The sequence below is a fragment of the Anomaloglossus baeobatrachus genome, chromosome 7, assembly GCF_048569485.1.
Source record: "Anomaloglossus baeobatrachus isolate aAnoBae1 chromosome 7, aAnoBae1.hap1, whole genome shotgun sequence".
In the NCBI taxonomy this organism is placed as follows: Eukaryota; Metazoa; Chordata; class Amphibia; order Anura; family Aromobatidae; genus Anomaloglossus; species Anomaloglossus baeobatrachus.
In genome coordinates, this window is record NC_134359.1 from 276,177,618 (window position 1) to 276,200,371 (window position 22,754).

At 46.8% G+C, this 22,754-nt stretch overlaps 2 protein-coding genes across 2 annotated transcripts in view; both read right to left on the reverse strand.

Moving 5' to 3' along the window:
* The window catches only part of LOC142245448 (uncharacterized), a 138,772-nt gene that overhangs the window by 9,974 nt on the left and 106,044 nt on the right, over window positions 1-22,754 (reverse strand). The gene's annotated exons all lie outside the window — the stretch shown is intronic.
* Window positions 10,127-12,198, reverse strand: LOC142245464 (ETS translocation variant 4-like). The gene has a single exon (XM_075318189.1). The coding sequence runs from the start codon at window positions 12,041-12,043 to the stop codon at window positions 10,634-10,636; it is 1,410 nt and encodes a 469-aa protein (XP_075174304.1). The 5' UTR covers window positions 12,044-12,198; the 3' UTR covers window positions 10,127-10,633.

Here is a 22,754-nt window from a genome sequence, read left to right on the forward strand (position 1 = left end):
CGGCTTTCCAAAATATTGTAACATATAAAGTATGACAAAGACCAGTTGTCCAAATAGTATTATGCAGCCTCCAACCTTTATAACAGATACCTAATGATATACTTTAATCAAATATACTATGCCATGATATTAATACATCCTGCAATATTGTATGAGTATAAAATCGTATCTGTACATAAGTTGTATCATAGTAGGCTGCAGACGTTGCTGAAATCAGCAGCACAGTCAGCAGACATAGGAGAACCGCACATTTGTTAGAATTAGGTACAGCGCTAAAATAGAGATACTGCTGCCGGACATATCCAGGGAATCAAAACAGGTGGTTGCATCAATCCAACATCCACTATAGTCATAACGGTTTGCAATTACCAGCATAACCCACTATTTAATATTTTGACATTATAAAAATCAAGGATTGAATACAACCACCTTATAAATCCAGTGTGTTATATTAGGACATAAGGAAACCCAATAATATATACATCTCTGCAATATAATTGACACAGCACCACGGGCTAAATTTTCCAGTTATAGCTGCATAGAATTGTGGGTTAAAAGTTGTAGTTTTCCTCCAGCTGTCATTGATCACTCTGCTAGTAGGGAAACTATTTTGTTCCTACTTAATATACAATATGAAGAAGGTGCCGATATTGTTAGAGAATCAGTGTTAACCCACAATTATAGCAGATGTTTAAGATTACTAAAATGTAAATTTATCTCCTGGATATGTATAAAGGGTTTAAATCAGGTGGCTACACCAACCCGACAATTGTATTTAACCCCACAGGAGGGTTAGCTAGGGACATGCATCTATTATTATGTGCAGAGATTATGTGATTCAAGGGGTAATGAGAGTCCTATAAATCTGATGTTATCATGTTGTAAATCAGGTTTCTAATTGTATGGAGTGACGCAATTATCCAGTCCAGTAAAGGGGCATTGTTTAGCAGTCACAGCAGAGGAATTAAGCTGACCCGTAAAACATTGCAGGTCCCTGCATATATCCAGCAACAACACTATCGCAGCCCAGCACTCCACGGCATCATTAAGCAGTCACAGCAGAGAAAGAATCACGCTGACTCAAACATTGCAGATAACAATCTGGTCAGGCTAACAGTGATCGCATTAACATTATAGAGAAATCAATGATATTATTACCTGATATATTAAAGATATAATAGTGGATAATACCCAGCAAAAAACAAGACGCCCTACACGTGTTTCGGCAACACACCTTCGTCCAGGGGCTGTGACTGCTTAATGATGCCGTGGAGTGCTGGGCTGCGATAGTGTTGTTGCTGGATATATGCAGGGACCTGCAATGTTTTACGGGTCAGCTTAATTCCTCTGCTGTGACTGCTAAACAATGCCCCTTTACTGGACTGGATAATTGCGTCACTCCATACAATTAGAAACCTGATTTACAACATGATAACATCAGATTTATAGGACTCTCATTAACCCTTGAATCACATAATCTCTGCACATAATAATAGATGCATGTCCCTAGCTAAAGCTGGTGTCACACTAAGCGACAGCGACAACGACGTCGCTGTTACGTCACCATTTTCGGTGACGTAACAGCGACCTTGTAAGTCGCTGTTATGATCGCTGCTTAGCTGTCAAACACAGCAGAAGCAGCGATCATAACGTCGCTACATGTGCAGAGAGCAGGGAGCCGCGCTTAGCGCTGGCTCCTTGCTCTCCTAGGTACAGTACACATCGGGTTAATTAACCCGATGTGTGCTGCAGCTACATGTCACAGTGCAGAGAGCAAGGAGCCGCGCGCACTGCTTAGCGCTGGCTCCTTGCTCTCCTTGCTACAGTATACATCGGGTTAATTACCCGATGCATACTGCAGCCACATGTCACAGTGCAGGAGCCGGCACTGGCAGCAAGAGCGGAGGCTGGTAACCAGCGTAAACATCGGGTAACCAGGGAAAGGTCTTCCCTTGGTTACCCGATGTTTACGCTGGTTACAGCTTACCGCAGCTGCCAGTGCCGGCTCCTGATCGCTTCATTTCGTCGCTCTCTCGCTGTCACACACAGCGATGTGTGTGTCACAGCGGGAGAGTGACGACCAAAAAATGAAGCTGGACATTCAGCAACGACCGGCGACCTCACAGCAGGGGCCAGGTCGTTGCTGGATGTCACACACAGCGACAGCGACGGGACGTCGCTGCAACGTCACAGAAAATGGTGACGTAGCAGCGACGTCGTTGTCGTCGTCGTTATGTGTGACACCAGCTTAACCCTCCTGTGGGGTTAAATACAATTGTCGGGTTGGTGTAGCCACCTGATTTAAACCCTTTATACATATCCAGGAGATAAATTTACATTTTAGTAATCTTAAACATCTGCTATAATTGTGGGTTAACACTGATTCTCTAACAATATCGGCACCTTCTTCATATTGTATATTAAGTAGGAACAAAATAGTTTCCCTACTAGCAGAGTGATCAATGACAGCTGGAGGAAAACTACAACTTTTAACCCACAATTCTATGCAGCTATAACTGGAAAATTTAGCCCGTGGTGCTGTGTCAATTATATTGCAGAGATGTATATATTATTGGGTTTCCTTATGTCCTAATATAACACACTGGATTTATAAGGTGGTTGTATTCAATCCTTGATTTTTATAATGTCAAAATATTAAATAGTGGGTTATGCTGGTAATTGCAAACCGTTATGACTATAGTGGATGTTGGATTGATGCAACCACCTGTTTTGATTCCCTGGATATGTCCGGCAGCAGTATCTCTATTTTAGCGCTGTACCTAATTCTAACAAATGTGCGGTTCTCCTATGTCTGCTGACTGTGCTGCTGATTTCAGCAACGTCTGCAGCCTACTATGATACAACTTATGTACAGATACGATTTTATACTCATACAATATTGCAGGATGTATTAATATCATGGCATAGTATATTTGATTAAAGTATATCATTAGGTATCTGTTATAAAGGTTGGAGGCTGCATAATACTATTTGGACAACTGGTCTTTGTCATACTTTATATGTTACAATATTTTGGAAAGCCGATGATTGTTCAGTAATAATTATAGGTGGATTTGCCCAGTTTGAATTTTGTTTTTATGTTTTTATGGTGTTTTTTACCTGCACCTGATAATAAAATAAATATTGCACATTAATGGACTGTTTGATCGCCTCTTTTTCCTCTTTTCTTGCTAATTGTTAATTGCGATTGTCCTGATAGTCCTGATAATCCATATATTTAAAATAACTCATGAATATGTAAAATTATGATAAAAATTGGATCTATGTGGATATTCGGTATGGTCTTAATGTTTGTACAGGTGGTACAAGCATAGTACAGGTCCGTAGAGGACGCCAGAGAAGGTTTATCACCCTTGCGGTTACGCATGTCAGCAACAGATTCCTACAGCCCTATAGGGATAGGGTTATGCCGCTGTTACTATGAGTGAGGAGCCACTAGCAGTATTATAAGTGACTGCTATGCACAGCTGGTATATACCGATAGCAAAATGGCATATACTGTCAAACAGTCGGCATACACCTGCAGACAGAGCCAGTATATACTGCTAACAGCTGACATACACCGCCAGCCAGCAGGCACACACCGCTAGAGAGACAGCAATATACCGTTGAGCAGAGCGGTATATAGTGCTGTAGAAGTGCAGAGCCAAGGAGGCGATCTCACCCGTGTCTGCTCCCCACGTGGAAGATGGCGTCCAGCGTTTCTGGCAGAATGGAGGGGAGAGACGGCCCCCGGAGGCTGATTGGTCCCAGCGCTGGGACTAAACGTGACGGCCAATCAGGAAAGCCGCTGCTGACTGGGGGAGCGGCTTCCAGAGCAGTGAGAGGGAGCTAAATTAATGAGGCTCCCCGGGATCACGGCCTGCATCGCCCCACCGGCGCCTTTTCAGGCGGCGGTTTGGATGCAGGGGACAGAGGACTCGTCGTCTCCCTACCTGCTCCTGGCTCCGTCTGAAGACGCGTCGGTCCGGGGATGCGGGGATCTCAGGGATGCATCTTCGGCTCAAGGCTGAAGCAGGTCCTCGGCTCTGCTTAGCCCTCTGGAGCTACCTTGGTGTGAGGTGCTTCCAGGGAGCCTGGAGGGGTATGCAGACCTGACCACTTGGGCGAGAGGGAAGACTGACGGCTTGTGCACGCCAGGTGTCCTCTACCCGTAAGCGGGGAGAACGAGGGTGGCAAGGCACCCTGGTATTGCCTCATGATCAAAAATAGAAAATAAAAGATAAAAATAAAAAATAAAAATAAGCTGGCCTAAGGCACCCTGGTAGGGCTCAGACCAGACATGTCAGCCTCCCTGCTGACACTAGAAAAAAACTGAGCTAGTTTCCTGCCTAGCTAGGGTATATGCTGTGGGGGGAGGAGCTAACACTTTTTCAAATCTAGTGTCACGCCTCCCTGGAGACATCATAATACCCACTGTCTGTGTCCCCCAATGAAAAGGCGAGAACGGAAACTCCAACTCATCCTGCAAAAACAAGCCCTCACATAACTCTGCAAAAAAATTTAAAAATTTACAGCCTTCAAAATTTTGTAAAAAAACAACAACATTTTTTCATGATAGTAGCCAAACCTGAAAAAACAACAACAATATAAACCTGATATCACTGTAATTGTACTGACTGGAGGAATAAAGCCGCCTAATCACTTATACCGCAGGGTTAACGGCGTAAAAAAATAAAGCCATTCTTCAACTGCTGTTGATTTGTTCACTCTGCCTCCCAAAGATCGCAGTACTGCGCACGGTTCACATTTATCCTGTGCTCTAAACTGAGTGCTTACATCAAGTATTACGTGTACATTAAGGAAAATATACAGTGTGCCGGAGTTATTTTTTGTTTTGTACTCCCATTTTCTCCTGAGCACCTGTGCTAGGTGATGCTGGGTCTTCTATTCTTTTGTGGCCTAATAACCATAGGCTTCCTCAATCTAAAAATACCAGCCCCCAACTGTCAGGCTTTATCATGGCTGGATATCAAAATTGAGGGGGGACCGTACGTCGTTTTTTAAAATTATTTAGTTAATTAAAAAGAAGGCGCTTGCGGTTCCTCTTATTTTGATATACAGCCAAGAAAAGCACACACGTCTAGGGGCTGCAGCCTGTTGCCATGGACGTTATCTGTGCTGGGTATCATAATATGGGGGGAACCTACGCCAATTATTTTATTTATGTATATCACGGTAGACCGAAAGACAGCGCTTGTAATTGGTTGCAGTCAGACGATGTCACACAGGCTGGGGCTGCTTCTGATTGCAACTAATCACAGACGCCAGGCCGGCCGGTGGGGAAAGCCGTGCATATGGATGAGCAATAATGAGCGGCCCAGTAAGTGAAGGAGAGGCCGCGGGAGCATTGAACAGCCGCAACGAAGCCTCGGTAAGTATGAAGCCCTCGCTTCATTTTTATTTTCTTTATTTGTCGTTTATTTTTTTTTGTTAAATTTCTCAAGTGCCAGATCTGGATCAACACCCGGAATCCCGGGCCCGGCACTTGGGCACCTTTGAAGCCACATATGTGTCACAATTGTCACTGCGTATCTTGTGACTAGGTACATGCTCAGGGCTAGGTTAATTTTACTATCTGGGACCATGCAAATTAAATGTGTTTTTTCCTTTGGGCACACTAGGGGGACCCTATTTTATAAACTACACCCCTCAATTAATTCATCCAGGGATTGCAGTGAGCATATTGACCCTACAGGTGTGTCACAAAATTGTATACTATTGGGCTGTGAAGAACATAATGATTACATTTTTACCACTAAAATATTGTTTTAACTCCAGATTTCCAATTTTCACGAAAGGAATAAATAAAAAGGCCCAGTTATGTGTTACACAATTTCTCCTGAATGTGGCAATACCCCACATGTGACTGTACAGTACTTTTTGAGCGAAGGAGAACCATTGGATTTTTGGAGCACAGATTTTCTTAGAATAGTTTGCGGACTTCATTTGCAGAGCCCCTAAGTGTCAGAACATAAGAAACCCCCTCAAGTGAATAGTTTTTGGATATTACACCTCTCTGGGATGATTTAGTCTCTTAAAAAAACAACCATGTTTGTCAAACACAGTGAATGTTGCAGAATTAAAAATTTCAAATAAGTCCTTGTAGTGCCCAGTACATTTTAGTGCCCGTACATTGTACCCAGCTTGTGCTTCTGGAGGCGCGCACCCTGTAAATTAAGTGGGCACTCCTCACTACAACAATGCCAAACATGTGGACGGTCACTGTGGTTTAGGCACATAGTGGAGCTCAGAAGGGAGAGGGAGCATTTAGATTTGGAAGAGCAGATTTTGTTGGATTTCTTTTATGAGGGGGGGATCCATAATATTTTTCCAGAGCCTTTGTGCTACCAGTAATGTAGAAGCCCCTTTCATTTACATTAACAGATGCTGACTTTAATGCTATTTGGTGGCAATTTGGGGTACAGAACGTTTTGTTAAGCGGTGTCCATCTTTTAAGTGGTTAACAAAGTGATAATTACCAGACTTTTGTACACGTCTTAAGAGGCGTAAAAAGATGGACACCGCCATATCACAGGCCAGACGGGAGGTCAAAGTGACTTTCTCTGCCTCATTACAGTGAATTTTCTGTTGAGAATTAGGTTTTCCATATACAGAAAAAGACATACGTGATGTTATCAAATGGTTCGGATTTATGGCACATAGAATGTGAGCTGTTATTCAAATATCACATATAGATCAATATATCCGAACCATTTGATAACATCACGTATGTCTTTTTCTGTATATAGAAGACTATTGGCTTTTTTGAGAGCTGTTCTCCTAAACACCATACAGAGACCAGCAACTCGCTCAGAGGGTGGATATCATTTGAATTTTCCCTTACTAGTACAAGTAAAATATATCTTTGTACCGTGTTAGCCAGTAGAGATAAAAAATTGTTTAAAAGAACAGAGAGTCCTCAGTGGTTGATACCTTTTAATGGCTAACTGAAAAGATGGTAATAATTGCAAGCTTTCGAGACTACTCAGGTCTCTTCATCAGGCATGGTATAACACAAATTTGTGTTATACCATGCCTGATGAAGAGACCTGAGTAGTCTCGAAAGCTTGCAATTATTACCATCTTTTCAGTTAGCCCTTACTAGTAGGTATTTACTATATATCATTATGTAGCATATCACTGTTTCCCTCATTTGTAGGACATTCCTTCTTATATTATCCTCTAATTACAAGCCATAGAGAATCAAATGACGTTTCTACCACACATGAACAGGAGCCCACATTTAGAACATATTTCGATTCCATGACTACTCCTACTCCTTCTGTACGTTTTTGTGACACTACCTCTTTCTATCTTACACTCAATATGAGCTACCATATCCTAATTACCTTCTTTCTCACATTAGGTAGAAATATATATATATATATATATATATATATATATATATATATATATATATATATATATATATATATATACATACAGTACAGACCAAAAGTTTGGACACACCTTCTCATCTCTAGAACAACTATTAGGCTGGGGCCACACGGGGATTACTGCGATCCCCTTGCATGAGACTCGGCTCGTGCTGGCAGTACAGCAGAGCCGAGTCTCATGCTTGTGTCCTTGCAACTGAGGTCCGTTCGTGCGAGCAGACCTCAGCTGCGGGGGGCGGGCCGGCACTCAGGAGGGGAGGGAGGGATTTCTCTCCCTCTCTCCTGCGTAGTCAGCTATAGCCATTCTCGCATTGCACTGGCAGTACACCGGTGTACCGCGAGTGCAGTGCGATTTTTCTCTCGCCCCATTCACTTGAATGGGTGCGAGAGAAAGAGTCTCGGATTACAATCGCAGCATGCTGCGATTGTTTTCTCAGTCCGATTAGGGCTGAGAAAATAATCGCCCATGTGTGCTGACACACAGGCTAGAATTGGTCCGAGTGGAATGCTATGTTTTATCGCACTCCACTCGCACCGATTTTCTCGCCGTGTGGCTTAGCCCTTAAGAGGAGCCTTTGTGCAGCAGGCCTTCATGGTAAAATAGCTGCTTGGAAACCACTAATAAGGACAGGCAACAAGCAGAAGAGACTTGTTTGGGCTAAAGAACACAAGGAATGGACATTAGACCAGTGGAAATCTATGCTTTGGTCAGATGAGTCCAAATTTGAGATCTTTGGATCCAACCACCGTGTCTTCGTAGAAAAGGTGAACGGATGGACTCTACATGCCAGGTTCCCACCGTGAAGCATGGAGGAGGAGGGGTGATGGTGTGGGGGTGCTTTGCTGATGACACTGTTGGCGATTTATTCAAAATTAAAGGCATACAGAACCAGCATGGCTACCACAGCATCTTGCAGCGGTGTGCTATTCCATCCGGTTTGCGTTTAGTTGGACCATCATTTATTTTTCAACAGGACAATGACCCCAAACACACCTCCAGGTTGTGTAAGGGCTATCTGACTAAGAAGGAGAGTGATGGGGTGCTACGCCAGATGACCTGGTCTCCACAGTCACCAGACCTAAACCCAATTGAGATGGTTTGGGGTGAGCTGGACCACACAGTGAAGGGAAAAGGGCCAACAAGTGCTGAGCATCTCTGGGAACTCCTTCAAGACTGTTGGAAAACCATTTCCGGTGACTACCTCTTGAAGCTCATCAAGAGAATGCCAAGAGTGTGCAAAGCAGTAATCAAAGCAAAAGGTGGCTACTTTGAAGAACCTAGAATATAAGACATATTTTCAGTTGTTTCACACTTTAAGTATTTCATTCCACATGTTTTAATTCATAGTTTTGATGCCTGCAATGTGAATCTACAATTTTTAGAGTCATGAAAATAAAGAAAACTCTTTGAATGAGAAGGTGTGTCCAAACGTTTGGTCTGTACTGTATATATATATATATATATATATATATATATATATATATATTTCTCATTTCCTATTGCTTCATATTGCTTCATGGTGATTCCTGCTCATTTTAGGTGAGCCTCCTTATTTCCTGCATTTCACTAGCACATATTATAGCCTGATACCCACGTGCCACTATATTGTCTCATGTATGTCTGGAATGCACGGGACTTTCTCCCTCTTCAATTGAGTACATCTTATATACTCTTGATGTTGTGATTTGACGATTCTCTGCTGTATCCTCCTCATTATTTGTTGATACATTTCGTACTGTACTACTCTGATATGTCATAATTGTATGTATTCTCATATTGATTGATGTGCATTTGTTTTGTTGTATATATATATAACACTCCATCCAGTCTGTCTGACCAGAGGAAGGCCTCAAGGCCGAAACGTTGTCACCCGGCGGACTTTCTGTCTTGTACAGCACTTTTGTACTTTTTTCACTTCAATAAAAGAAAAGAATCAAGAATTGACTATCTGGTGTCCATTTATACATTAAAAGAAATATGCAGTGTGCCGGAGTTATTTTTTGTTTTTTTATGGGTATTAGGCCGCCCCCAGCCTAAAAATAGCAGCCTGCAACCGCTCGGGATTGTCTCATCCATTAGATGCGATAAGCCTAGAGCTTTACCCGGCTCTTCACTAAGCCCTAGATTAGTGATGGGGAGTGTCTATGAGACCCACCATCACTAATCTGTAAGTGAAAGTAAATAAACACAAACAATGAAAAAATAATTTATTTGGAATAAAATACAAACACCTACATCTGAGTCACAGCGAGCGGCCATAGAGCATGACAGTCCACTGTGAGCTCCCGGCAGAGACGGAATGAGCCACTCGATCAGCAGTGACATCACTCAGGTTATTTGCAGTCACAGCTGGAGGTTCCCACGATCCTCCACCTGTAAGGTCCTCCACCTATAACCACAGGTAACCTGAACTCAGGTGACCTCAGTAAAGTCAGTGACCTCACCTCAGGTGAGAACAGCATCTCTTGGCAGAAAATGGCGTTTTTTTTGCCAAAAGATGTAGATTTGGTGATGAAATGTTCACACCATATTCATGCACCCAATCTACACCTCCTGACAAAAAAAACAAAACGCATCACTACCGTATCATACCGCATGCGATTTTGATGCATTTTTTGCCAGGAGCCGTAGATTAAGTGCTTGAATATGGTGTGAAAATTTCATCACCAAATTTACATTTTTTTTTTTTTTTTTTTTTTTTCTTCAAACAGTTTAATTTCAAAAGGCAGAAAACAAAAGCATTGGTAGATCCCTGGATTATTGCACTGGTTTGATGCGGTCTTTGCTGAAATCCACTCAACAAAATCCTTTCCAAGGAAAAATAACCCCCCCCCAAAAAACTAAATGCCACTTTAACAAAAAAATAAAAAAAAGACTGAAGGAAAGGATTTTGTCTTCAATGCTCGATGCTGGAGAACATGCATTTCCTGAAATCAATCATTAACAAGCTTAGCCGTATTAAGAGAAATCTAAAACTTGGTGCTCAAATACACCACAGCCAAGGAGTGTATCTTGAAAGGCCATGTTACAAACGCCCAAATATAACCTGGGTTTTAATAACTAACAGCGGTATCTTCAGCACCTACCCGCTAGAGTCCATGTTGCTTAAAAACACCAGGTTCTGGCAATAAAAACAAACAAAAAAGCATCTACATTCATATGATTCCTAACAAAATGTATCCATATGTACAAGATTACACGGCAGCCACGTCTAGTAATTGTAGCTGCCTTTATAGTTTTGGGAAGGGACCGTTCCCACGTCTTGAAGGTACATGCCGCCTTCATCCAGGTGTGACAAAGGGACAGTGTCTTCTTCGCTGATTTGTCGGTCAAACTCGGATTTCAAGGCAGGACGTTGATTGTCAGGAAAAGCCAAGGAAAATAGAGCTTCAGGTTCACACACAAACTTGTAGACGTAACGCTCACCAGCCACTTTTTGCATAATTCCCTTCTCATAATAATAACGCAGAGACCGACTGAGCTTGTCATAGTTCATGGCGGGCCGGTTTTTCTGCATGCCCCAAAGTCTGGCAACCTCTTCTGGTTCTATCAACTTGAACTCCATGCCCCGACCTGTCCAAGCGATGAAGTGAGAGTTCGAGGGATCATCTAGCAGAGCCACAAGGAACTGCCATAGCTGCAAGGATCCTCGTCTTTGATATGGAGGTCCATCTCTATAGGTTCCAACTTCTTGTTTGATATCTCCTGCTTCAAATTTTTCTGGCACAACACAAGCATCATCAGTAAAACTTCTCATGGGCTTTTCATAACCATAACCATCCAAGTTTGGGTAGCCTTCCACATTCCTGTACATGGACTGACAGCCAGGAACATCTGAATCATATGCATAGTCTGTTTGCTCCTGCTTGATTATCACATTGGATTGGTACCGGTGAGGCCTGCTGGTTCCAATATTGCTTGCCTGGTCATACATGGGATCATGGTACTCCTGTTTGAAGCTTTGCTGTGGATACTGAAGGCATGGCTCAGACATCTGGCGTTGGTAGTTAGCTGAAGACTCCCTATTCATGTTCTGTGTGGATGGAAAGGAGTGGCACATCTCGGGCAGCTGCTGTTGGTACCGGGATCCATGTTCCATGAGATATCCTCCAGACTGAACAGACTGTGATGAGCTCTGTGGATTGACATATCCTCGGTCCTGTCTGGAAAAGTGAGGGATTGGGGACACTTGAGGACCCTGATTTGGGGACTTGATGTTGACTTGTCTTGATGTTTGGTCATAGGCACTGGCATAAAGGCACTGTTCCCCATTACGATACTGAAACTGTTTTTGGCTGCATGAAAGACTGGGGTCTGAACAAGAGCTTGGCTGTTCCTTTTTGATTTTCACCGGAGGGCTGTGAAAAGCAAGATTCTCCGACTGCAGGTCCTGTAAGAACTGTTCATCACTGTCTGGTACTTGAGCTTCTGTTAACCAGGTTTCTTGGAATTGGCTTAAATCCTGGAAGAGATCTTCAGATTCTTGGGGCGGGAGGTCTGCATCCATGAATTTTTTCCGGCTGGCCATACAGTATCGGTCTACGTCTCCATGCCCTTGAGGGTTATTTGTCAGGGTATAAGGCACTTGCTGATCCAGGTAACCTCTCATCCTATGGTCCATTTGTTAACTGTGTGTTGTCATGGAGGATCAGCAGTCTCAAGGCTCTAGGAGCTGCAGGAAGGTCTCAGTGGCCGGGGTTGGCTTTGCAGGAGAGGATCGGCAGAGCGGGGAGGGAATGGAGCCCTGCAGCCCCAGATTTAAAGTGCTGATTTGAAAGGACTTGTTTTTCTCCCCAAATTTACATTTTTGGTGCAGTTTTCTGCCAGGAGGTACAAATTTGGGGCTAAAATGTCTACACCTGATTTCAGCACCAAACTTGCACTTAAAACCCTTTTTTTGCATTTTAGGGCCAAAAGAGGCAAATTTGGTGATGAAATTTTCACACCATATTCATGCATCCAATCTATGCCTCCTGGCAAAGAAAAACAAAAAAAAACCCGCATCAACACTGCATGCGGTCTGATGCGGTAGTAATGCGATTTTTTTTGCCAGGAGGTGTAGAATAGGTGCATGAATATGGGGTCAAAATTTCAGCACCCAATCTGCATCACTTGGCAAAAAAATGCGGTGAATTCACCGAGTTTGATTATGTCACCTAAGGTCCTCTGAGGTCAGGTTACCTGTGGGAATGTTCAGCTGTGACCGTAAGTAACCTGATTGACATCATCGCTGATTGCCGCGGCTCATTCTTTCTCTGCTGGGAGCTCACAGTGGACAGTCATGCCCTATGGCCGCTCGCTGTGACTCAGATGTAACAGAGCTGAATCATCATTGGACCTCGTATGGATTATGTTGGACCTGCAGGGGGTGTTTTGGGGGGGTTAATAAAGTGGTGAAAGGGGGTGTTTTTCTTGTATTTGATTTCAAATAAAGGATTTTTTCGGTGTTTGTGTTTATTTACTTTTACTTACAGATCAGTAATTGGGGGGGGTCTCATAGACGCATTCCACTACTAATCTAGGGCTTAGTGGTATCTGTGGGCTGTTATTAACCGATATTACCCCGGTTGCCACTGAACCAGGGCAATTGGGAAGAGCCAAGTAAAGCGCTGGGCTTGTCGCATCTAATAGATGCAACAATCCTGGGCAGCTGCAGTCTCCTATTGTTAGGTTGGGGGGCATTCTACTAACCACGGGTCTCCCCAGCCTGAGATTACCAGCCCCCAGCTGTCAGGCTTTATCTTGGCTGGGTATTAAACTTTGGGGGAACCACACATCATCTTATTTTAATTATTTAATAATTAAAAAAAAAGTGCATGCGGTTCCTCTTATTTTGATACACAGTGAAGATGAGCGCACGGGGGCTGCAGCCTGTAGCCGTATGCTTTATCTCTGCTGGGTATCATAATTTTTACTGTACGCTATAGACCCACATAGCATCTGTGATTAGAAGCAGTCAGCTGACACTCAGAGTGGGAGTGCGTCTGACTGCAACCAATCACAGGCGCTGGTGGGCTGGGAAAGCAGTGCATATTCAATGAAGGTAAATTATTGGCTCCAGAAGTGAATGTGTGGCCTGGAAGCAGTGGATAGCCACGACAGAGCATCACCAAGTACAGCACACCTGCTCCTATAAGCTATCCCTTGTACCAACATTTTAAATCACTGGATTCTGGTCCCTATTGACCTATATGGGGACTGGAACCGGATTTTAAAAACCAGATATAACGAACCCGCCAGTCCCGGTTATCTGCGAGTCTGCCAATCACTAGTTGTAACTTTTTAAAGTGACACTGCTCAGAATTGAAAAAAAATTGCCCGGGTCATGGAGGTGAAAACCGGCTCGGGAGTGAAGGGGGTTGAGTTTTAGGTAGATTAGGGCGCTGTGCAGACCAGGGAATTCCATCTGCCTAAAGGTGTAAAAGTCCTAAAAGATCCTACTCGTAGTTTCGGGTCAGTCCGTTCCCATACAGCCCTCTGGAGCGGGGAGTAAATTACCCTCATGTGTCTGGCCTGTGCACTGGCTGCGCTCCAACTGTACTCTGACTAAGGGTACTTTCACACTTGCGTTGTTTTCCTTCCGTTACAATCCGCCCTTTTGGAAAACAGCGGAATCCGTTAACGGATTCCGCTGTTTCCCATAGACTTGTATGGTTGACGGATTGTACCAAAAGGACCTGCGTTGCTTCCGCTGGGCGACGCTCCGTTGCTTCCGCCCAGCGGGAGGAACGAAGCATGTAACGTTGTTTTGAGCAGCGGAATCCTCTGGATTTCACTGCGCATGTTTTTTTTTTTTGTTTTTTTTTAAAATCACACTAAAACTTTATTTTGGCTCACTGTGGCCGAACGTTCAGCTGAGCGCCCGGCCGTCGGCAAGTGACAGCGCTCAGCTGAGCGACCAGCCGCCGGCATGCCCGGGCGCCGGCAAGTGACAGCGCTCAGCTGAGCGCCCGCCCGCTGGCATGCCCGGGCCCCGGCAAGTGACAGCGCTCAGCTGATCACCCGGCGGTCGGCTGCAGGGAGCGATCAGCTGATCACCCGGCGGCCGGCAAGTGACAGCGCACAGCTGAGCGCTCGCCCACTGGCATGCCCGGGCGCCGGCAAGTGACAGCGCTCAGCTGATCACCCGGCGGCCGGCTGCGATCAGCTGATCACCCGGCAAGTGACAGCGCTCACCTGATCACCCGGCGGCCGGCTGCAGGGAGCGATCAGCTGATCACCCGGCGGCCGGCAAGTGACAGCGCTCAGCTGATCACCCGGCGGCCGGCTGCAGGGAGCGATCAGCTGATCGTTCACAATAGTCTGCCGCTGGTAAAACTGTAAAAAAAAAAAATCAAAACGGATTCCGTTGTTTTGCAGCATCCGTTGCATCCGTCACACAACGCAATGCAACGGATACCATTCAACGCAAGTGTGAAAGTAGCCTAACACCTGAGGTAACAGCAGTTATGTACTAAGACTCCGCCCACCAGCTATTCTGCCCAGTAACAAGCCATGTGGGGAGTTTAACCCTTGATGCACTAGAGTACACCGCATACCTAATGTAAACAATGTAAACTACTGTTAAGGGTACTTTACACGCTGCGATATCGGTAACGATATATCGTCGGGGTCACGTGTTAGTGACGCACATCCATCGCAGTTACCGACATCGCAGCGTGTGACACTAATGAGCGACGATCAACGAGCACAAAAACATGAAAAATCGTTGCTCATTGACACGTCGCTCATTTCCTTAATATTGCTGCTGCCACAGGTACGATGTTGTTCGTCGCTCCTGCGGCACCACACATCGCTGTGTGTGACACCGCAGGAGCGACGAGTGTACCGCCCCGCGGCCTCGGTTGCGACCGCCGAGCCGCTCGGGTCCGGGCTCGCGTGTCGGTGGCACGAGTGCCTCCGGACCCGGGGATCACGTCGCTCTGGAAGGGTGTATTGGCGGTGCACGCAGGGGTGGTAGGGTGGTTGTTTTGGAAAGTTCGTTACGCCACCAACGGGTTGTGGTGATGGTGGACACCACCGCTGCGGTGAAGGTACGGGGACTCCCGGGAGCGGTGTAGGGGCGCAGCTAGGTGTTGACCCCTCCGTGGGTAGGGGATGTTGGTCTCGGGCCCGATTAGCGAGGGGCCGGGGGTGCAGGGCGCAGTGTGGCGGCGCAGTGCCTGAGGGGTGACGAACGGGGCCCGCAGCCGGCTGCAGTTCCTCCAGATAGGTTGGTAATGTCTGCCTTTCTCCTGCACCTGTGTGTGATTTTGGCTACTTTGCTTGGGCACTGGTAGCCCGCTCCCCGGCGTGTATGTGTCGTAGGAGCCCGTTTGCCCGCAGACGCTGGCCCTTGGATTTCTGGCCTCTGGCGGTGGCTTCTATCCGGACGGGTTGGGCTGTTGCCTTCAATCGGGACTTAGGTGGGAATGAACCCCTGTGGTCCAGACCGCAATCAGTTCATTTGACTATGGTGGTGGCTTATAGCCTAGTTCGGGGTCTGAGAACCCTGCCTGGTGCTCCGGTATCCAGTTAGCTCCCCGGTTTGGTTCCGGCGGGCCACTACCCTGCCCCGGTCCCTTACGGTTCCGCTGGTCGTATTCCCGGTCTTCTTCAGGCAGCCACTACCGTCTGCCTGCCTGACTGATCTAGGGTCCTAGGCTCCAACCCAGGCCCCAAGCAGAACTGAGCTCCTCACTCTCCAAACTCTAAACTCAATCTCCTTGTGTTTTCCTGCCTCAGGCCAGCAGACTCCTCAGGGGGCGTGTCTTTCCGCCTGACTCCGCCCACCTGGTGTGCCTGTCTGACTCTGAGGGAGGCAATCAGGTCTTTTGGTTGACTGGTGGTACCTTACTGAGGTGGGGGTTTATGTGGTGTGTGTAGTGACCTGTGACCCCTGGGGTGTTCAGGGCGTCACACGAGCATCTCCTTACCTGCCTCCACCGGCTATGGGGAAGGAAGGAGGTAGGTGGGATGTTACGTGCCGCTCATCTCCGCCCCTCCGCTTCTATTGGACGCCTGCCGTGTGACGCCGCACGAACAGCCCCCTTAGAAAGGAGGCGGATCACCGGCCAGAGCGACGTCGCAGGGCAGGTAAGTCCGAGTCACGGGGACTAATGAGGTTGTGCGCCACGGGCAGCGATTTGCCCGTGTCGCACAACAGACGGGGGCGAGTACGCTCGCTAGCGAGATCGCAGCGTGTAAAGTACCCTTTAATATTATAAAACCCTGTAGTAATCCCCGTCTCTGCGGCGCTACATCTGCTCCGGAGAATGAGGAGAGTGTGGCTCTGCTCTTATTTATATTGTGGGGCGATTACCTGTAGGATCCTCCTCTTTGCACCGCTCATCTCCCCACACATCGCTTTCTCCTTTCTCCATTATGGCTTCAGGATGAATCTTCTTCAGATTTTTCATGGATTTCAAAACTGTTAAAATAATAAAATGTAAAAGTCACAGACAGAATGAAAACTCACATGGAAAGTTCTAGATGGACGCCCTGTCTGCATGCTAATGGTGCGCAGTGTCAGAGGATGGTCCCACTCACCTTTCCGCTGCCATCGCCTCCGACACTGGATTTCTGCTCAGTGCGCATGATCCTGGACTTCCGGTCATACGCACTATGAAGCCGGATGTACATGTCCCAGCTTCAAACTGGTGTAGTGGACATGACTGAACGTTCGGGATCATGCGTACTGAGCCGAAATCCAGTATCGGAGGCGACGGCAGCAGAGAGGTGAACGTGACCACAGGGGCGTGCTAAAATGCTAAGGGTGCCAACTAGCAAGGGAACTAACGCCCAGGGGACTAGTCGTTAGCCTCATTAGCATATTATAAAAGATCTTTAGAAATACTTTTTCTAAAGATCTCTTTATCTATGCTACTGTATACAGAGACAGTTAGGCAGGGATTTGTGACGCCCCTGACTATCATAGTGTCACATGGCACTGCACCCTCTCTTTCTGGTGCAGAACCCACCCTCCATGGTTCTGGGTTCCCAACCTATGGTACTGCCTCCACCAGCATTCAAAATCCTAACCACACCTCACACCACACCCTGTCAGACACACCAGTGGGCTGTCTAGCTGGAATAGGGCCGCCCACCTAGGAGTCAGGCAGACTGGTGGGAGGGACAAAGTCAGAGAAGTGTTGGCGAGGGAGTTGGAGCTCCCTGAGTGATCTTGGTTGGGTCACAGATGGTGATCTGGTGGCCACAGGAGTCGAAGACCCGGTCGCAGGGTATTGAGACAGGGTGCCTTAGTCTTGGAGGATGGTCGGCACCAGAAAGTCCAGTAACCGGTCCAGGACCGAGCACGGTGGGGTACAGGACCCTAGATCAGGGAGTAGCTTCAAGCAACCTGATAATTAACCTGTGGAGAACAGTCTCTTTATGGATTTTTCCCAAGAGCTCAGAGATTGAAGGCATCAACACAACGAGGGGGATAGGGCTTTCTACCCCATGCAGCCCACTGATATCGCAAGTGTCAGCCATCGAGAGCACAGCTCCACTATATAATTATAGGGAGTGGGACCCTGACAGCTTCAGGCCGACGGGTCACCCAAAAGACACCAACAACACTTGTGCATGGAAGCAGAGGCCCCTGACCATTCGGCAGTACCAGAGGGGATGGATAACCGGACGAGCTCTCCCCAGAGGGCAGCGGCACCCAGAGACTTGGTTTACCCTGGTGTCAGCAAGTGTTCATCGGCCGCGGAAACCCCTGCACAATTGGAGTGAGTACACTGCAAACCCCCTGCATCCTGGCCTGCCCACGTCCATGCACTGGCCCGTACACCGTGCCTCCTGAGCCCCGGTGCCTTCCCTACCTGTGGAGGGAAACACTATCCGGCTGCCCAGCTCCATCCGCCCTGGGTACCCCCCATCGGAAGCGGCGGTACTCCCTTCCTACACACCACGGGTAGCGTCACAAACTCTTACCCCCTGTAAATACACCCTCTTTTTAAATTTGAAGTGGCCCCGAGCTCCCGGGTCCAGAGACCCTCGAGCCACGCAGCACCAACCCCCGGATCTGAGCAGTCCGACTGCTGCTGGGGCGGCACAGATTAGCAGTATGCACCCAGAACTGCTCGTGGTTTTGGGTGCATATTGGACCTGACAGGTTCTCTTGAAGAACAGAAGACAGAACTTATTACATGGAGTCTAATATAATGAAAACAGCCACAATGCTGAATGAATTCAAAAAGTACATAACAAATGTCAGTCAGTAAAACATTGCAAATAAGTTTCATAAAATAAAAGGAAACAAACCAGGAACCTAATACTTACTTTTGTGTATAGTATCCAGCGCCCGGGTGAGGGAGAAACCAGGACAAGTCTTCAATACGCTGAGTCCAAGAAATTACCAGTCTTATGCCTGATTTACACGAGATGACGGATCGTGCACATCCGGCATCGTTCACGACGTCATCTCGTGTAACACCTCTGAGCGACGCAGTATCGCTCACAAATCGTTAGTCGTGTATTCGTTGCTCAGTTTTAAAAAATTGTTTAATTAAAATGTTGACGGTTGTTCATCGTACCGGGGCAGCACACATCGCTCCGTGTGACACCCCGGGAACGATGAACACAGCTTACCTGCGTCCCGCCAGCAATGCGGAAGGAAGGAGGTGGGCGAGATGTTTACGTCCCGCTCATCTCCGCCCCTTCGCTTCTTTTCGCCGGCCGCTGTGTGACGTCGAACGTCCCTCCCCCTTCAGGAAGTGGATGTTCGCCGCCCACAGCGACGTCGCCCGGCAGGTAACTGCGTGTGACGGGGGTTTCACGACTTTGTGCGACACGGGCAGCGATTTGCCCATGACGCACAAACGACGGGGGCGGGTACGATCGATCGTGAAATCGCACAATCGGTTGTCTCGTGTAAAGCAGGCATTACACTCATTCTTAAAGGGAACCAAACATCAGGATTTTCGTATATAGGGTGCAGCCAGTGCAGTACTGGCATTATCAGGCACATTGTGTACATACCATTAGTGGGCAGCTCGGGTGTTTAGGCTGTGAAATTCAACTTTACAAAGTTTGAAAATTCATGCACTTTTTGATTGACGTGTGCACCTCGCTGCTAATGTCCGGGCGGGTTGTGCACGTGTATCCCCCCCCCCCCCGCCGCCTGTTCCTCCCTCTCACTGGCCATATGTAAATTTCTAATCTTCAGTTACACGGCGTCGGAGTTAGCGCCTGCGCATAGCGCTTATCTCCGTTGCCGTGTTTCTGAAGCCCACAGTATTATGGTGCATGAGAGGACGGCGCATGCTCGCTCACTTCTTCAGATCTGTTGTGACCGCGAGAGCGCGCGCGGTCACAACAGGACTGGAGAACAGCTGATCTTACCCTGATTAGCTGCAGCAGACGTCTCCTACGATATCGTCTGCTGCACCTAAATGGTAAGATCAGCTGTTCTCCAGTCCTGTTGTGACTGTGCGCGCTCCCGCGGTCACAACAGATCTGAAGAAGCGAGAGCGCATGCGCCGTCCTCTCATGCACGTAGAAAAAAGATTCCGGTCTTTGTGAGCGCTAGTAATAGATCTTTGGTCTTTGATCTTTTAAGAAATTTGGCTTTATTATTAATAACATAAAGCTCTTGTATTAACACAACGCGTTTCAGCAAGATACACTTGCCATCCTCAGGCCTGAGGATGGCAAGTGTATCAAAGACCAAAGATCAAAGACCAAAGATCTATTACTAGCGCTCACAAAGACCGGAATCTTTTTTCTACATGCCTACTCCCATAAGGGAATCCGGGTAGAGCTGCTGTGAGTAATAGAATCCATCAGATCATTTGAACTAACAGCGGGAGGACACAGGTCCGCACAGAGCTCCAGGATTCAAAAAGTCGGTGAATCTGAAGCCAGCAGCGGCAACAAACCTGGATCCACCCAGCAAAACAACGGATAACGCCAGCTGAGACAGTCCCTCATCCCCCAGAGGAATTATACATCTAACACCGGGGTTGTGCGAGGGCGCACAACCTAACCAGGTGAGCAATTCTATAATATATATATACAGAAATCACTCCACGGGTGCTTCTCATATGCGCTATATTTTTATCTCTACAGTGGTCCTCCCATGCACCATAATACTGTGGGCTTCAGAAACATGGCGCTGGAGAGGAGCGCTATGCGCAGGCGCTAACTCCGACGCCGTGTAACTGAAGATTACAAATTTACATACGGCCAGTGAGAGGGAGGAACAGGCGGCAGGGGGGGCGGGAAATCATGTGCATAACCCGCCCAGACATTAGCAGCAGAGGTGCGCACGTCAATCAAAAAGTGCATGAATTTTCAAACTTTGTAAAGTTGAATTTCACAGCCTAAACACCCGAGCTGCCCACTAATGGTATGTACACAATGTGCCTGATAATGCCAGTACTGCACTGGCTGCACCGTATACACGAAAATCCTGATGTGTGGTTCCCTTTAAGACCTGGTCATTTGTTGCTCATCCCCCATCCTGTAATGTCGCCTCCAGGGGAGGGATCAGGATAACTGCATTTTATGCTTTTTCTGAAAAAAAAATATTTAAAGGGAACTTGTCACCAGATTTGGGGCCTATAAGCTGCAGCCACCACCACTGGGCTCTTATATACAGCATTCTAACATACTGTATATAAGAGCCCAGGCCGCTGTGTAGAACATAAAAAGCACTTTATAATACTTACCTAAGGGGCGGTGCGGTGCAGACTTGTCGATTGAATGGCTCTGTTCCCTGGGTGCGGCGCCTCCTCTTTTGGCCATCTTTGTCCTCCTTCTTCTGAAGCCTGGGTGCATGACGTGTCCTATGTCATGCACACAGGCCGGCATTGAGGTCCTGCGCAGTCGCACTTTGATTTGCCATGAGCAGGGCAGATCAAAGTATTGTACTGCGCCTGTGCAGGACCTAAATGCCGGCTAGTGCCGATGATGTAAGACGCGTCATCCACCCCGGCTTCAGAAGAAGGAGGCAAAGATGGCCGAAAGAGGCGGCGACAGTACTGGAGAACGGAGACACCCATTTGACCAGTCTGCACCGTACCGACCGTTTAGGTGAGTATTATAAAGTGATTTTTACATTCTACACAGCGGCCTGGGCTCTTATATACAGCATGTTAGAACACTGTATATAAGAGCCCACTGGTGGTGGCCGCAGCTTATAGGCCCCAAATCTGGTGACAGGTTCCCTTTAAAAGAACAGACAGTCCTCTGTGGCTGATACCTTTTAATGGCTAACTGAAAAGATGGTAATAATAGCAAGCTTTCGCTTTTCTGTTGATGTTCTTCCTGCACCTCTGGATTGTGATGTGTAATTGCAAGAAAATCTAATTCCCAGACACAATGAGAAAAACAACGGTGGACACCGCAATCCTATATAGTAAACCATATTACAATGCGATGACACTTCCCATGACTCCCGTCCAGTTTTTTTATTGTGTAAATTGAACATGATGCACACATGACATATTAAATGTTCACAGACCAATAAGAGATAACAGAGCCGAGATCCCGTACCGTATTTACCACTTACATTTACCATAGGGGCTGTGAGGGGCGTTGGTAAGAATACAAAAGATTAAGGGCCAAAAGCTCCAACACATAAGTTTTGCCAATGATCCTCCCACCCAAACAAAAATGTGACACCACAGATAACACAGTGATACCACTCCAAGTACAGATAATGTAGTAGATGTTGTAAAAAGTTCACATTTATTAAACAATTCATAATATAGTGGAATCTTGGATTACGAGCTTAATTGGTTTCGGGAGTGTGCTCTTAAACCAAGTTAGGGGTACTTCTCACATAGCGAGATCGCTGCTGAGTCACGGTTTTTGTGACGCAGCAGTGACCTCATCAGCGATCTCGCTGTGTGTGACACTGAGCAGTGATCTGGCCCCTGCTGTGAGATCGCTGCTCGTTACACACAGTGCTGGTTCATTTTTTGGACGTTGCTCTCCCGCTGTGAAGCACACATTGCTGTGTTTGACAGCGAGAGAGCAACGGTCTGAATGTGCAGGGAGCCAACGTCTGGCAGCCTGCGGTAAGCTGTTACCAAGGTAAATATTGGGTAACCAAGAGAAGGACTTTGCTTGGTTACCCGATATTTACCTTGGTTACTAGCGTTCGCCGCTCTCACGCTGTCAGTGCCGGCTCCCTGCACACATAGCCAGAGTACACATCAGGTAAATAAGCAAAGCGGTTTGCTTGGTTACCCGATATTTACACTGGTTACGTGTGCAAGGAGCCAGCGCTAAGCGGTGTATGCTGGTAACCAAGGTAAATATCGGGTAACCAGGCAAAGTGCTTTGCTTTTAGTTACCCGATATTTACCCTGGCTACGTGTGCAGGGAGCCTGACTCTT

Coding starts and splice junctions, on each gene's coding strand:
- LOC142245464 (XM_075318189.1), bottom strand. CDS start 12,043: ATGGACCATAGGATGAGAGGTTACCTGGATCAGCAAGTGCCTTATACC.